Source organism: Camellia sinensis, chromosome 2, assembly GCF_055761805.1.
Source record: "Camellia sinensis isolate YWXY chromosome 2, ASM5576180v1, whole genome shotgun sequence".
Taxonomy (NCBI): domain Eukaryota; kingdom Viridiplantae; phylum Streptophyta; class Magnoliopsida; order Ericales; family Theaceae; genus Camellia; species Camellia sinensis.
Window position 1 is genome coordinate 223,167,708 of NC_138962.1, and position 14,573 is coordinate 223,182,280.

Here is a 14,573-nt window from a genome sequence, read left to right on the forward strand (position 1 = left end):
ATGTTTGTACATATAATGAGACAGTGATCAAGTCTCTGTTTATCTATTGTATAAAATCTACTAAAAGAAAAGAAAGAATACAACAGAAGAGATTGGGGGTGTGAAAATGGAGCACTTCATAAGTTGATGCTGATACCACAACAGTAGTTCTACTTGTTTACCTGTAACCAAAGATCCTATTTAAACACCGTAAAGCAAAGCAGTATTAGAGAATGAGCTATAGGCCAAAATAACATTATATATAAAAATATTCCCGATATACCACTTTTCCCAAACTAATTCCAAAATTGTTGCAAGTTCTGTCAAATTAGGCATTTGGAGCCTATGGATGTTATAGGTGGGATGGATTTGGTTTGTTTATTTTGGGTATAATGCATTGAGTTTGAATTTGGCGATAAGCATCCTGTTTGGAGTTAGAGCATTTACAACTTTAGACATAGAAGAGAAAGAGGAGAGAGGAGAGAAAAGAAGGGGTATTGAAAAATAGAGTCCTTTATGTTATGGGGATGAAATTCCTAATGAGGCCTATGGTTGGATGGGAAATCAAAACAACGAGTGAAATTCCTAATGGGGTCTAAAGTTGGATGGGAAATCAAAACAACGAGAACAAGAAATTTTGCCTTTGGAGCTTCCAACTTCTTGTTTGCAAATGAAAGGACCACAAAACAAAAATAAAAAAGAACAGGTTTTCATCCTAAAAAGTCCATATTATGGAAATTTTAATACAATTCAATTAGGGAAATATACTTTATTTTGATAAGATGCGACACTTTCATTAAAAATGAGAAAAAAATCAGTAAACAAATAGGCAAAAACTTCATACTAGTAGCTACTAGTAAAGAATTAGCTAAAGAACAACTTCACTTGTTAGATCAGCAACAATGTGATGATATGAAGCACTGGAACAATTTGTGTATTTCTATCGATAGCCACCAAATCAAAGAGAGAAACAAAATGAGTACATAACTTAGTACAGCCGGCCAAGAGTTCAACATAGGTAATTATGAATTTCATTAACCATTTGAAAAAGATAAATAAGAAAACTCACTAAGGCGGTGTGAATTCTACAAATTTGATTGGTATGATACAGATGTACAAAGGCACTGAACTGTTAACACCTGCTTCTTAACAGATATTACGTGATGCAGCAGAAAGATCCAGGTCATCCTTTTTTCTTTTCTTCCTTAATGATTGTAAACTGGAGGAAAAAAATTGAAAACTAGAAGGAAAAAAACCAAAGAAACAAAACTATTCCTTGGTTTGACATAATCTCAACTACGAGTTAACGACTAATTGCTTCCATTGCCAACCATACCAAACGTAATAATCTGTCCACATCTTGGAAGCTGAAATCAAGAGCCCTTTTAACAGAAATTATATCTTCTCTGTGCTGAGCCCTTTTAATAGAAGTTATACCTTCTCTATGCTGAGCCTCTTCCATTATTGTATTCGCAGCTGCAAAAGCAATTTGAGATTTCCTCGAGGCTTCCATTGCAAAATTTACATCCCATAGCTACAGATATTCACCTTTTAAGAAGCTAAAAGCAAAAATAATATATATACATATATATATATATATATATATTAGGTAGGAAGGCCATGGTTTGTGTGTATGTGGTACTCGCCCCTGATGACTTTCAAGATAGTATAGAATTTGAGTTGAAAGTAGAGAAATAGTTTGAATTGAAAGTAGTAAGTTCACAAGAACGTAGAGTTGGAGTTGGAAGTAAGTAATACACAAAAGAAAAACAATTTAATAGAATTCTCAAGTTTACAATTGCTTTATTAGTTTGGTTAAATGATGCCTCACATATTAATAGACCTTCAAATATTCTATACAAATGTCAACAACCCAATGGTGTGGAAACTTTCTAGATTCTTCCATCATAACCAAATGATTGCCTCTCATATTTACAGACGTTCAAGGCTTTAATTGATAGTCCAGATATGTATAAATATCAATAATATAGTAGTATGAAAGCTATCTAGATCCTTCCACCACCTTATGGTGGAAAATTTCTACAATTATCTCCCTAATTATAGGGATTTCTACAAAATTTTACATCAATGTAGAATCAAATTCGTAACTCAAATATTTGATAAAATTCACAAGTTGTGACATTATCCCCACCTAATACAACCACATCCTTAATGCACATTCTTCGTGAAGGCTTTGGATATTCTCTTTGAATTGTTGTAGGAGTTTTGCTAACTCTCAACTTGTCAATTTCAAGTAGTCCATTCCATTTTCCTTGGTATTTTTAACACATCATTGGAATTCCTACTGATTCCAAACTTTTAAAATATCCAAATTCAACCTTTTAAATCTCCAAATTCAAGACTTAGTAGTATAATTTTCTCTCAATAAATGCAAACTATAAAGATAGCATTGTAAGCAAGAGACAAAATTATTTACGATTGACCCATATAAACACTAACTTTATAGCCCGTCAATAAAGAGATAACACATAAGCTAGAGAGTGGACTCTCTGATAGTGGGATTGATCTCTCAAATTAGTCAGTCATTATGGCAAGATACTGATCCAAAAAATATATTTTGTAAGTGGGTTGAGGAAAGATTAAAAACAAAGAACAACTATGAGTTGCTTGGACTTTTTGGTGATTCAACATCACATTGTTATCCTCGAACCCCTTACGACCATTGATGGACACCTATTAATGACTTCATAATTTTATGAGACTATTCCTTTTGAATGAAAAACATGGAATTAATATGCCCAATGACTGAGGAAGGAAGGGGCATATTTTTGAAGATTTAATTTTAATTTCTACATTTATATTTTAAATTTGTTGATAGAAATGGCAAAGAAAAAAAAAAGAAAAGAAGAAGATAAAAAGTTCATAATTCTAAAAGTTGGAGAATAACAAATGTCTTCAAATAATAATAAGTTTGAGAAAACTTCACAACAATTTCCGTGTCTTCATTTATTTTTAATTTTTTATATTTTAATTAAAAAATTATTTATTTTGACATACCTAATATAAAGGGTAAATTATAATTTAACCCCCTTTGGTTTACCCCAAAAACACAGAACCCCCATGTAGTCTCATTTGTAACACTTAAATCCCTAGACTTTATATCATGTTGTAATTTTTGACAGACGTAACAGAAGTGCACAAAACGACGTCGTTTTGTGCACCGCTAGATTAAAAAAAAATTTAAAAAAAAAAAAAGGAAAGAGAGAGAGAGATTGCAACCACAGAGAGAGAGAGAGGGACAAACACTCTACCTTTCCCTACAATGGCCAAAACCAAAAACCCAACAAAATCCACCAAGAAAAACCAGCCCATGATTCCATAGCTTCTGGCGAAGCTAGTGTCTCTCCATCAGGGAATCAAATAGTTCTTCCAAACCCACCACCAGAAAAAGAAAAGAAGAGAAATCTGCTCGGAATGCCAGGTAAAATCACCAAGCTAACCCTTCAAAATCTCTAATCGAATGGTGGTTCATATAATCACGTTGAATTGAAATTGTGTCCTTTTTATTTCTTTTTTAGATCCAAATGCAGAGGTGATTGCTCTATCCCCAAAGACTCTAATGGCAACAAATTGATTCATTTGCGAAAGCCATGGCCGCCGAGCTTTTTGTACTCTAGAACGATTGCGAAAGCAAAGGCTATAGAGAAAGAGAGAGCTTTGGCAGCTGTGGAGTCCTTGAATCGGATCGGAGTTGGGTAAAAGACATGGCCGATCAATCGAAGCGTGTCATTGGTGAGTTGGAGGAGACCATTGTTGTGGATCTCTACAACACCGTTTAGGCTTATGTTGTTGTTTTCGGTAAAACCCTTGAAGCCATTGTAGACGAAGCCATTGTTGAGCTGAAAAAGAACTGGGTTTGTTGAGAGGAAGAGAAAGAGCAAGAGAAAGAGAAAGATAAAGATTGATTTGGCCATGAAAGAGAGGACAGAGCTCAAGCACATGGGGGGGAGAGGACAGAGCTCAGAATATGTTAAGATGTAATATGACCTACTCTATTCCTGAGAGTGATTTTAGAGAAAATGAAATCTCTCTGGTTGCAATCTCTCTCTCTTTCCCCTAATTTTTTTTTTTTATCAGGTGGTGTGCACTTCTGTTACGTCCCGTCAAAAATTATAACATGGTATAAGTCTAGGGGTTTAAGTGTTACAAATGAAACTACAAGGAGGTTCCGTGTTTTTAGGGTAAACCACAGGGGGTTATATTATAATTTACTCTAATAAAAATATTAAAATTTTAATATTTATGAGAAATATGAAAATTTTCACTAAAAAACAAAAAATATGAAAATGTGCTTATTTTTTCTTTTCTTTTATTTTTATTTTCAGTAAGCCTTTTTTTTCCCTTCAAAATTTCTTCACATTTAAAAAATAAATAAAAATTTAGCTGCATCTAGACTAAGTGTATTAAAAAAAAACAATAAATACAAAAATCATGAAAAACAAAAGCTAAAAAATAATTTTATTGTTTGAAAACCATACAATGTATTTCGGGTCTTTTACTAATGTTTTCATTGGTTCATTAGAATAAAATGATAATTTCTTCAAAATATTCATTCTCATAATTGGTAAACTAAAACATTATGAAGATCCATTGTAAATAAAATTATCATTTACCATTGTAAAATAATTATTATTTCATAGAAAAATAAGAATGACCATTCCATTCCATTCAATCTTTTTTCAGTGAACCAAATATTACTTTAGATTATTCTCAAAAAAAAAAAAATTCTCTCACAAAATTAAATGAAATAAAAGATTAAATATATGATAGGAATTTTAAATTATAACGATCCATTTATTTGGGCGGAAAAACATTTTTCAAAAAATGTTTTCTGCATTTTCTGTCGTTTGGTATAACAGAAAACATAAGTCAATGGGAAATATTTTCTATGGTCAAGGGAAAACAAGTCTATTTGGACAGAAAATGTTTTCTTCTTTTAAAAGGCAGAAAACGTTTTCTGAACTAAAGTTTTAGTACCACTACATTACAACCACTACCATCACCTCCACCACCACTACAGCCACAACCACAGCACCACTGTTGCCCCCACCACCACAGCCACTACCACTACCATCTCTACCTCATTACTACCATTACCACCACCACCTCTATCACCACCCCCAACACCTCCACCCTACACCACTAATGCAACCATTAGTGCATTAATTTCACAAAACGTAACCAAACATAAAAAAAATATATATTTTCTATGAAAAACATTTTATGAAAAAAAAATTCTATAGAAAATGTTTTTTGGATTTTTTTTTCAGAAAACATTTTTCGTCGAAACAAATGAAATGGTATTATATAATACAAGTTATATCATGTGCTAAATAGATAAAATAAAGAATTAGATGAAATAAGTGTACACTTTTTTATTATGTTTGATTATGATTGAATAAAAATGTGATTATTTTTTTTATTATTGGTGAATTACTATTGTGTTAATGATAATATGGTAATTAATGTGAATGTAACATTTTCTTTTTTAAATTTCTTCTTGTAGTTGTCAAATAATTTTTTTTTAAACTCTAACATGGTTGAATTTTTAACAAAATAAAAATTGACACATAACTTGTCATTGTGAGGTAAATTGTAATTCTTAAATTGAAAGGTGGTGTTTGATAAAATTAAAAATTGAAAACTAAAAGCTGAAGACTGAAAATTAAGTAATAAAAATTAAATGCTAAATTTTTTAATTTCAAAAGTTGTTTAATTAAAAAATTAAGTGTCGAACTAAAACATATTGTTTAATATATACAAGATTAAATTTAAAATTTATTATTTTTAAGTTGTATTGCAACAACAGTGACGACAATATCAATGGTGATGAAGGTAAAGACATAGTGGTTCTAGTGATGGTGGATGGATAATGTAGTGGATGTAAAAAAGATGGCGACAATGGTGTAGTGATGGTGGTGGTTATGATAATGGTGACAATAGTTGTGGAGGTGAAGGGTAATTGTAATAGTGGTTGAGAGATGATGGTAATGCAATGGTGACTGTGATGGTGGTGTGGTGGTAGTAGTGAAATGATGATAGTACTTATACAATAATAACAATGGTGGAGGTTGTTGTGGTGGCAGCGACAGTAAGAGTGGTGATGGTAGTGACAGTGGCGGTGGTAGAAGTGGTGGCAACGACGGCGGCGGCAGTGATGTTTTAACCATGTATGTTTGTACACAATTATTTATAAATTCAGTCAGAATTAAGTAGATATCATACCACTTAAATTTTTGTTAACTTTAGTCTATATTTTAAGAGCTATTTAAACTTTTAAGTGCTTCCCATTGTGATTATCAGACGGATTTAATTCATTTTCAATTAATGCATTTATAAATTCAATTAGAATTAAGTAAATATCATATCACTTACATTTTTGTCAACTTTTAGTCTATATTTTAACAGCTATTTCTTACGTGATACCCATTGTGATTATCAAATAGATTTAATTCATTTTCACTTAATGCATTTAGTTTTAAGTATTGAATTAAGTTATTAAACACCAAGTGTCAATTTTCTATCTATCTTCTATACTATTATTAAGTGAAGGTTAAATTTGGTGTCCAAGCTTGTGGTTGATTCTCCTCATACCAAGTGTCCCTCATTTTTTAAAGGGAAAATTAGTGAAAGATCCCTACCAAACTTTGAGTAGTAGAAGAGAAGCAATATATATTTTCTTATTAGCTAAGGCCCCTCACCACTAACCCAGCCAACTCTCTTTCCCATTTCCAACTCTCTCTCTCTCTCTCTCTCCTCGATGTTCATGGCCCAATCTGGATCGATGAGCATATCGCTAGTGGCTCGTTCGACCATAGAATTCACCATCTTTGCTTCAAATTTCAAACCCTATGAATGTCGGAGACGATCGAAATCTAAGAATCTAATCAATAATGCACTTTTTCAGCGAGATCACGACGAAATCCACGGAGGCACCAACTCTTTGCTTCAAATTTCAAACTCTGTGAATGCTCAAGACGATCGAAATCTGAGAATCTGATGAACCATACACTTTTCCGGCGAGATCACGACGAAATCCAAAGAGGCACCGATTCAATTTTAGTAGATCAAGCCGAAATCCAAAATCAAAGTAAAACAATTTGCTAACTCAAAAGTGAAAAACAGATTGAAGAGTCTTTAAACCACATTTCTCTCCTTTGTCTTTAACAATCTATTCTCTCTCTTGTTCTCTTTGTGTGTGAAAGTTATAAATTTATCTGTGGTTCAAATTTCTCTGTAGTTGAAATTTTTTGTGAAGTTGAAATTTGAAATTTCTCTCATCTCTCTTTAATAATATATTCTCTCTCTTGTTCTCTTTGTGTGTGAAAGCTATAACTTTATCTGTGATTCAAATTTCTTTGTGGTTTAAATTTTTACATGTGATTTTTAATTTTCTCTGGATTAGATGTATGGATTGGGAAATTAATTGGAATTGTTTTCAAATATGATTTTCTCTATGTTTTTGAGGAATAGTTAGCAATTTTTTGTGATTTTTTTCTGTGTTTAACATGCTTATAAAGTTTGTAATTTTCTCTGGATTTTTATTTGCAGGTTATAATTTTTTGTGGACATGCAAGTGTATGATGGCCAAAGAAGATCAACATGACAAAGAAATTTTCTCTAGTTTGAACTCAAAGGAATTTCAATTTTCTCTAGTTTGAATCCAGATAAATTCTTTGGGAGATCTAGAATTTCTCGGGGAAGTCCAGAGAATTTCTCTGGGATTGAAATTTCTCTAGATCGATATTGAAGGATTTTAGATATTATGAAAATATTGAATGTCCTTTATGCCATAAAATCTTAATACTAGGGATCCTAAAAAAAAAAAAATCCCCTTTTTAAATAAAAAAAAAAAATAGATAAATGAGAGGAGTCCCTTAAATCTTAAATTTGCTAAAAAATACACTTATCACTTGACTGATACACAATATATAATAAGTATTTTATTTTATTTTATTTTTACTTATTTGATTTGCACATATGTCGCATGTAGGAACTGTTAGTATTCCATAAAACAAACATAAGATAATTTAAGTAAACTAATAAAGAAAAAAACAATTGGAAAAAATCAAGCCTAATTAAAAAAGGCACATGAAACATATTATTAAAATTCCATTGAAATCCTAAGTAAGGCTGGCATTTGATGAAAACAAATGGTCAAAATGGGCAAAAACAACAAAAAGCAAGCCATGGCACGTTTACGTAAATGAAGGAGTCTCTTATATTATATTATAGATATATTAAACAGATATTCACCTTTTAAGAAGCTAAAAGCATATATATATATTAAACTGAATTTCTACGTATACTTACAAAGTTGAGCAACCGCACCAAACTGGGGCGGTTTCGTGCAGCAATAACATGGTTTGCAGCAACTTGAGGAGAGCTAACACCCTTGGTTAAGGGAACCTTGTCTAATGTTGTTGGGTTGTTTAAGTTATCAACGTCGGAGGCAGAGGAAGAGGGAGATTCACCTAATAAAAGCAACGATGGGAAGCAGGTCATCAACTAAAAGAACTGGTGGGAGCCTAGCATCTCATCTACCACAGCAAATCACCATCTTTAATATATGATAGAATGACAAAAATGAAAATCGCTAACTTTCACACAAAAAATAAGCAAATAAATAAAAAGTAAAATGAGGCCACAATTGGGATAAAATTACAATGTACGCGAGGAAATATTTGATATTTGGATATTGTTACCTTCAGTATTCTAAGCAGAGAACAGAAGGAAAGAAAAATGTGAATAGGAGAATCTACAGTTGATCGATAACCTACACGTTTGTACTAGAAAGAAGATACCACAAAAGATTTTTGTCCAGCGCAATAAATTTCCTGCTCTGATATTTCCAGTTGCTTCAGTTTCTCTTATGGAAGTCATGATTTCAAATGAAATTATAGTACTTATTCATCGGCCTTTCCTCCTGTAAAGAGTGCAATGTCATATCATCACCAGATTCATGTAGAGAATTCCATTTCTAGATTTCAAATTTAAAGTTGAAGTGAAAAATATTAATATGCTTTTTAAATTTAAGAAATGATTGCAGGGATAGAAGTCAGATTCTAAATGATGAATTACACTTACCACATTTTAGAGTAGTTTCTTGTTCAATTATGATAGGTGGGGGGAAAAAAATGAACTACAGGGCATGGGTTCCAATTCTTAGGAGATGAATTTGGACAAACAAAAAGTAGTGAAACTTTCATGTGAGATGAATAAAGAATTAAAAAAAAAATGTTCATCCAATGCCATATTTCTCTGCCCAAATACTGACATATTAAACAGATTTTCCGATCAAAATTTATTCTAATTACCAGGAGGAACTATTTGCAAAGCTGTCTGCAACTCATGCCGATCTCTGCTTGCATTGGTATGCGAGTAATAAATTACTCTCATATATGCCACCTCCATGCATTTGTAGGCCAGAGCAGCAGCAGCAATGTCCTTGGATTTCTCATATTCATGAGCACAAAACCTATCAATTTAAGAATGAATAGCAAGAAGACAAAGGAGAGGAAAATTGCATAAGCTTTTCACATTGCACGAAGAAGAAATCATCCATCAAAAATACAAGTAAAAGTTACTTTCTACCCTTCGTTTCAAATACAGTTCTGTAAAGAGTGATGCATTACAGATAGTGGGAAATGATCCATTACCACGGCGAATATATAGGAAAAATTCCTTTCCCCGAACTGGTTGAACAATATATGCACATGGTTATAAGAGAGGGTATAATGGAACTATAAAATACTTAGAGAAGAAAATATAGAAAACAGTTGTGAAACCCAGAATGAGGTTTAGGGAATGCCTGTTCAGGTGGAGTGGCATTTTGAGCATTTTGACCTTAGTTGAAATATGCATTTTGACCTTAGTTGAAATATATAGAATCGCACTTTAAGATATAGGAAAGGGAGAAACAAAACCTCAACACAAGTTCAAGTATCTAGATTTCCAAACACACAAGTACGCACATATGCTTCTTGGACAGATAGTCACAGAGACAATTCTACAAACCACTTTAAACAAATCACAAAAAAAGCATACATCCCAACGAGAAAAAGGTTGCTGATAGAGCTTTGAGTATTACTTACTCACAGAGTTTTGTTGTGCTACTACACATTTGCATTGACCGAATCATCTCACCTTGCTTGGCACTCTCGCCATTGCTAGATTCCAATAAAGAGGCTCCATGAAGAAACTTAAGGGCTGCCTGGAAGTAAAGACCTGTACTTTCAACACTTAATCCAGAATTCTGCAAAAGATACCCAAGTAGTGCCAAGAGTTAGGAAGATGAATAAACCAATTCCACAGTTGAAGAGGGGAAAAAATCTAGCGACCTTAAGGCGATCAGCCGAGTGTTTAAGATCCTTTGCCTCCTTTACAATCTTAGTGGTAGCCTAACAGGAGGAATCTCTTCTGGCAGGAATTGTGGCATCCGAATCCCTGACCCTATGGCCATTAATTGTTGGTTGTCTTGATCTAATCGGCTGATTTCCATTCTGGTTCTCAGACCTTTTTGTGTGTTTTGAAGCCTTCAATGCATCATCACCCTCAGAAGCATCAATTAACAAACTATTTACTCCATTCTTGAGCTCTATAGAGAGAGATTAACAAACTATTTCATCAATTAACAAGCTCTATAGAGAGATTCTTGAGCTCTTCATTAGACTAAATATGTTACTACTTTAATTTGAACCTCTACAGCTAGAGGGAAAAAATCCAGAAAAAGTTATGGCATTTGACTTGAGCAAAAGTTGCCACGACTCTAAAAGAGTCGAGAGAATAATATATTAGTTATGGACATGCATTGTCCATTGACTGTTGCTTCAAGCTCTGCTGCAAACACATTCCTAAGGACTTAGAACACAAGCAGAAGTTCAATTCAAATAAAGGTCATAATGCCTTTTTATATTGGTGTGGAAACAGGTGGTACAACCATGAGATGTCTCTTTAGAGGTTTTAACCAAAGTAACTTTCTTTGGTGGCCAAGGTAAACAGGGTTGGGATCACAAAATATTTATTAATTTCTAAGTGTAGTTCATAGTGTTATTTTATTGGGGTAGTTTTTTTGTGGAATTAAAATCCATTATTCATACTAATAAAGAAACATAATTTCAAAAGAGGAAATGGTCTCCTGAGCTTTCAAGTAATGTTTTTAATAAATATATGTTATTGCACCCTTTCAACTGCCAACCAAAATTCTCATTTCAATGTTCATATTCCTAATTTGTATGTAGTGTGGAAGTCAAAACGGACGATGCTCCCTAATTAATAATTATATGTAGCTTGTATGACATAAATTCCTATCGGTATTGGTAAATGGAGATAATTGTGTGCTATAATGAAAGAGTAAAATTCATAAGGATTAATACAAACAAAACTTGGAAGAAAAAGAATACCAAAAGGAAAACTCAATGTGAACTTTTTTGTAGGGAACAAAATACAACAAAAATTGCAGAAGAAAAAAAAAACAAAACAAAACAAAAAGAGCAAATAATATTGAAAAAATCAATCATATTCTTACCTCCCCTTACTGATAAGCTGTAGGCCTCCAAAAAAAACAACAACAGCAAACAAATAAACCTACAAAAACAATAAATGATAATGAAAAACAAAACAAAAACTACAAGAAATATATATATATAGTTTGCAGGAAGGGAACAAAAATTGCATATTTTCTATTTCTATTTTCACAGGCATATTATCAAACAGGTAGTATGCATAGGAAGAGGCTTTGCCATGAAGAGAATTTATGAGTTATTTTAGTGAGGCATATTATCAAACCATTGGTACGCATAAGTTATCCACACATTAACAAACATGAAAAACATACAAATCAGATATGAACATCTCAGTTGAAGACAAACAATGAGCATAAACATCGAAAACATGTATTGCAAGAAGACATAAGACAGGAAAATACACCGAGAGAGAGAAGATGAGCATACCAATTATTTTGTTTGCTACATGGTGGATGGCCTTGAGTATAGTGGATGGCGGTGGACGTGCAGTTCTCTACATTTATTCTTCGACTGATGAGAATGAGTCGTCTACGTAGCACACCATCGATGCTGCCAGTTGTCTTTCGTGAGACCACGTGGCTGATAGATTGCAAGCCCATACGGCTTTAAATTTGCATCAATGGCCGTGGGCGTCGCGAACCGCGAGCGGATCCTCTAGAGTAATCCTCTAGAGTGATCTCCTAAAGTGATAATCGGACGGATCTGCTTAATACTCACCAAAACGACGTCGTTTTAGTGACTATTTTGAAAGAAAAAAAAAATAGAATCAGGGATTTCAAAAGGGATTTCAAAATTCCTTTTGATATGTATACAGACGGAGTGCGAAGGAGTTCAAAATTCCTTTCGAGAGTGCGAAGGAGTTCAAAGGAGTGTTTGGGGTTCAAAGGACGAACGGCGGCAGAGGCAGACGAAGCACAACGGAGGACGGAGACGACGAACCACGACTGAGGACGGAGGACGAACAGGAATCTGAGGTAAACTTGAAATCGCAAAGTTAGGGTTGGATTTTGTTTGCTATTTTTGTTTGCTATTTCGTGTTAAGGTTTGGGATTTCAGCAAAATAAGGTAGATTTCAGCAAAATAAGGGTCTGTGAGGATTTTGAGGAATGTTTTGCAAACACATCTGCAACAGAGTATGGTCTTTGGAGAGTTCCTTCAGAGTATGTCATATATTAAGTGTATAGGCAGTTAAAGTATACCAAAACTAAGTAAACTGTCTGCTGTTGTGGTATGATCTTGTTCCTTCATTAGTTGTCATGTGTTTTCTTCCTTTTTTGCATCCTTTTATGTCCATTCTCTACTTGCTAGATCCAGAAATCTGTAGCACAGGCAAAAGAAAGAATAATTTTTATGTAATACGGCTATAGTCCTACACTCTTTCTATTTTCTTGCATTGGAATTCTCAAGTTCGGATGTCTGAAAGAATAGTTTTTATGCAATACAGCTATAGTGCTTTATTGATTAACTGATTCTTGTCCATTGTAGACTACGAACGAGCACTGCAATTACTTCAGGTGGTTCGCAGACGACGACGACGACGACGACATTACCTCATCAATCCGTGCCAATGCTGAACCTCCGACAGATTCAAGAACAGAAGAAATTAATGATATAAGGAGAAGGGTTGGTGAGCATGATAGAAGACTTCAAAGGATTGAGAAGATTTTCAAGACAATCACTTATGTCATTGTATTTTGTGTATTTTTGTACTTTATCATGTAAATGACTCAGTTCTTAGGTTTTGGAAATTTTTTTTTTTTTGTGCTTAAAAATCTGATGGTTTGCAAAAACAAGTGTGTAACATGTTTGATTGAGATGAAATGTTGAATGAACAGTTTGTGAAATCTATTACTTCAAGTTGAATGTTGTATAGCAGGTTTCTGAAATGTTGTATAATGTTGAATGTTGAAATGTTGAATAATGTTGAAATGTCGAAAATGTTGAATGTTGTATAACAGGTTTCTAAAATGTTGAATAATGTTGAAATGTTAAAAATGTTGTATAACAAGTTTCTGAAATCTATTGAAAATGTTGAAAATGTTGTATAACAGGTTTCTAAAATCTATTGAAAATGTTGAAATGTTGAATGTTGTATAACAGGTTGCTGTATTATATGAAATGTTCAATGTTGTATAACAGGTTTTTGAAATTCAGGTTGTTCATTGAAGTACCTTTCTCACAAAAGGGGTCAACACCTTTGTTGAAATGTTGAATGTTGTATAATATCAACACTTTTCCAAAAGGGGTCAACCTGTAGGTGTTTCGGAACTTGTTCAAGCTCTCTCTTTTTTGTGTAATAGTCAATACATATCAATGTAACAGTTTTGTATCACTCTAAAATAAGTCAATCCTATATATCATTTCATCAAGGCATCCAAGGATTGGCAAACATATATCAAATGTAAAGCACAAATTGTGCATCAAGGATTGGCAAACATATATCATGATGAAACATGGCAACCCACCTACCATACTAAATCCTACTGCAACTCTAACTCTATTTCAGCAAAAAAATCTGCAACAGTTTAACTGTATTTCAGCAACATTTCAACTCTACTTCAGCAAATTTTTAGCAACAAATTCAGCAAAATTTTAACTCCATTTGAGCAAAATTTCAGCAACAATTTCAGCAACATTTCATCAACTCTATTTCAGCAACATTTCAGCATTATTGAAGCAACATTTGAACCCAAATTTGAGCAAGATTTGAACCAAAGTTTCAGCAACATTTGCACAGAAATTTCAACAAACATTAAGCAAAAATTAATCAAAAGTTCATCAACATTTGAACAGAAATTTCAGCCAAATTAAGCAACAATTGAACCCAAATTTCAACAACATTCCAAGGATAGTATCAGCAAATTTTTAGCAACAGTTTTATGAAAGGTTTTCAATATTACATATCCAACAAAAAATTCACAAAAATTCCCAAAACAAAATAACGCTAAGATATTGGCGCGTGATCCACATGCCCATGCCCACGGCCACGGCCACGACCATAACCATATAATACCTCGAAAAAAAATAAATAATATTACATCAAAGGAA

General features: G+C 33.2%; 1 protein-coding gene and 1 long non-coding RNA gene across 6 annotated transcripts; one reads left to right on the top strand and one right to left on the bottom strand.

Moving 5' to 3' along the window:
- Window positions 1-485: 485 nt before the first annotated feature.
- Window positions 486-12,845, bottom strand: LOC145820667 (cysteine-tryptophan domain-containing zinc finger protein 3-like). Of its 5 annotated transcripts, XM_082917116.1 has the most exons (8): window positions 11,952-12,838; window positions 11,528-11,586; window positions 10,341-10,597; window positions 10,095-10,255; window positions 9,318-9,478; window positions 8,781-8,926; window positions 8,314-8,474; window positions 490-1,513 (listed from the first exon to the last, which is right to left on the bottom strand). In XM_082917116.1, exons 6-8 carry the CDS (start codon window positions 8,881-8,883, stop codon window positions 1,283-1,285), a joined length of 495 nt encoding a protein of 164 aa, XP_082773242.1. In that variant the 5' UTR covers window positions 8,884-8,926; window positions 9,318-9,478; window positions 10,095-10,255; window positions 10,341-10,597; window positions 11,528-11,586; window positions 11,952-12,838; the 3' UTR covers window positions 490-1,282. The 5 variants fall into 5 exon arrangements, with proteins under 5 accessions (XP_082773238.1, XP_082773240.1, XP_082773241.1 ...); XM_082917112.1 differs by lacking the exon at window positions 8,781-8,926 and having other exon boundaries at window positions 486-1,513; window positions 11,952-12,845; XM_082917114.1 differs by lacking the exon at window positions 8,781-8,926 and having other exon boundaries at window positions 486-1,513; window positions 10,341-10,535; window positions 11,952-12,151.
- On the top strand, window positions 12,362-13,411 carry LOC145820668 (uncharacterized). Its single transcript, XR_014362660.1, has 2 exons — window positions 12,362-12,499; window positions 13,011-13,411. It is a non-coding gene; the product is annotated as an uncharacterized LOC145820668 (long non-coding RNA).
- Window positions 13,412-14,573: the final 1,162 nt, after the last annotated feature.

Excerpts from the sequence above, each read along its gene's own strand:
- LOC145820667 (XM_082917112.1), bottom strand. The coding sequence starts at position 10,141 with ATGATTCGGTCAATGCAAATGTGTAGTAGCACAACAAAACTCTGTGA. Across the intron at positions 9,479-10,094 it reads AGCACAACAAAACTCTGTGA|GTTTTGTGCTCATGAATATG; the intron begins GTAAGTAATACT and ends TTAAATTGATAG. Across the intron at positions 1,514-8,313 it reads TGGTGCGGTTGCTCAACTTT|CTATGGGATGTAAATTTTGC; the intron begins GTAAGTATACGT and ends GAATATCTGTAG.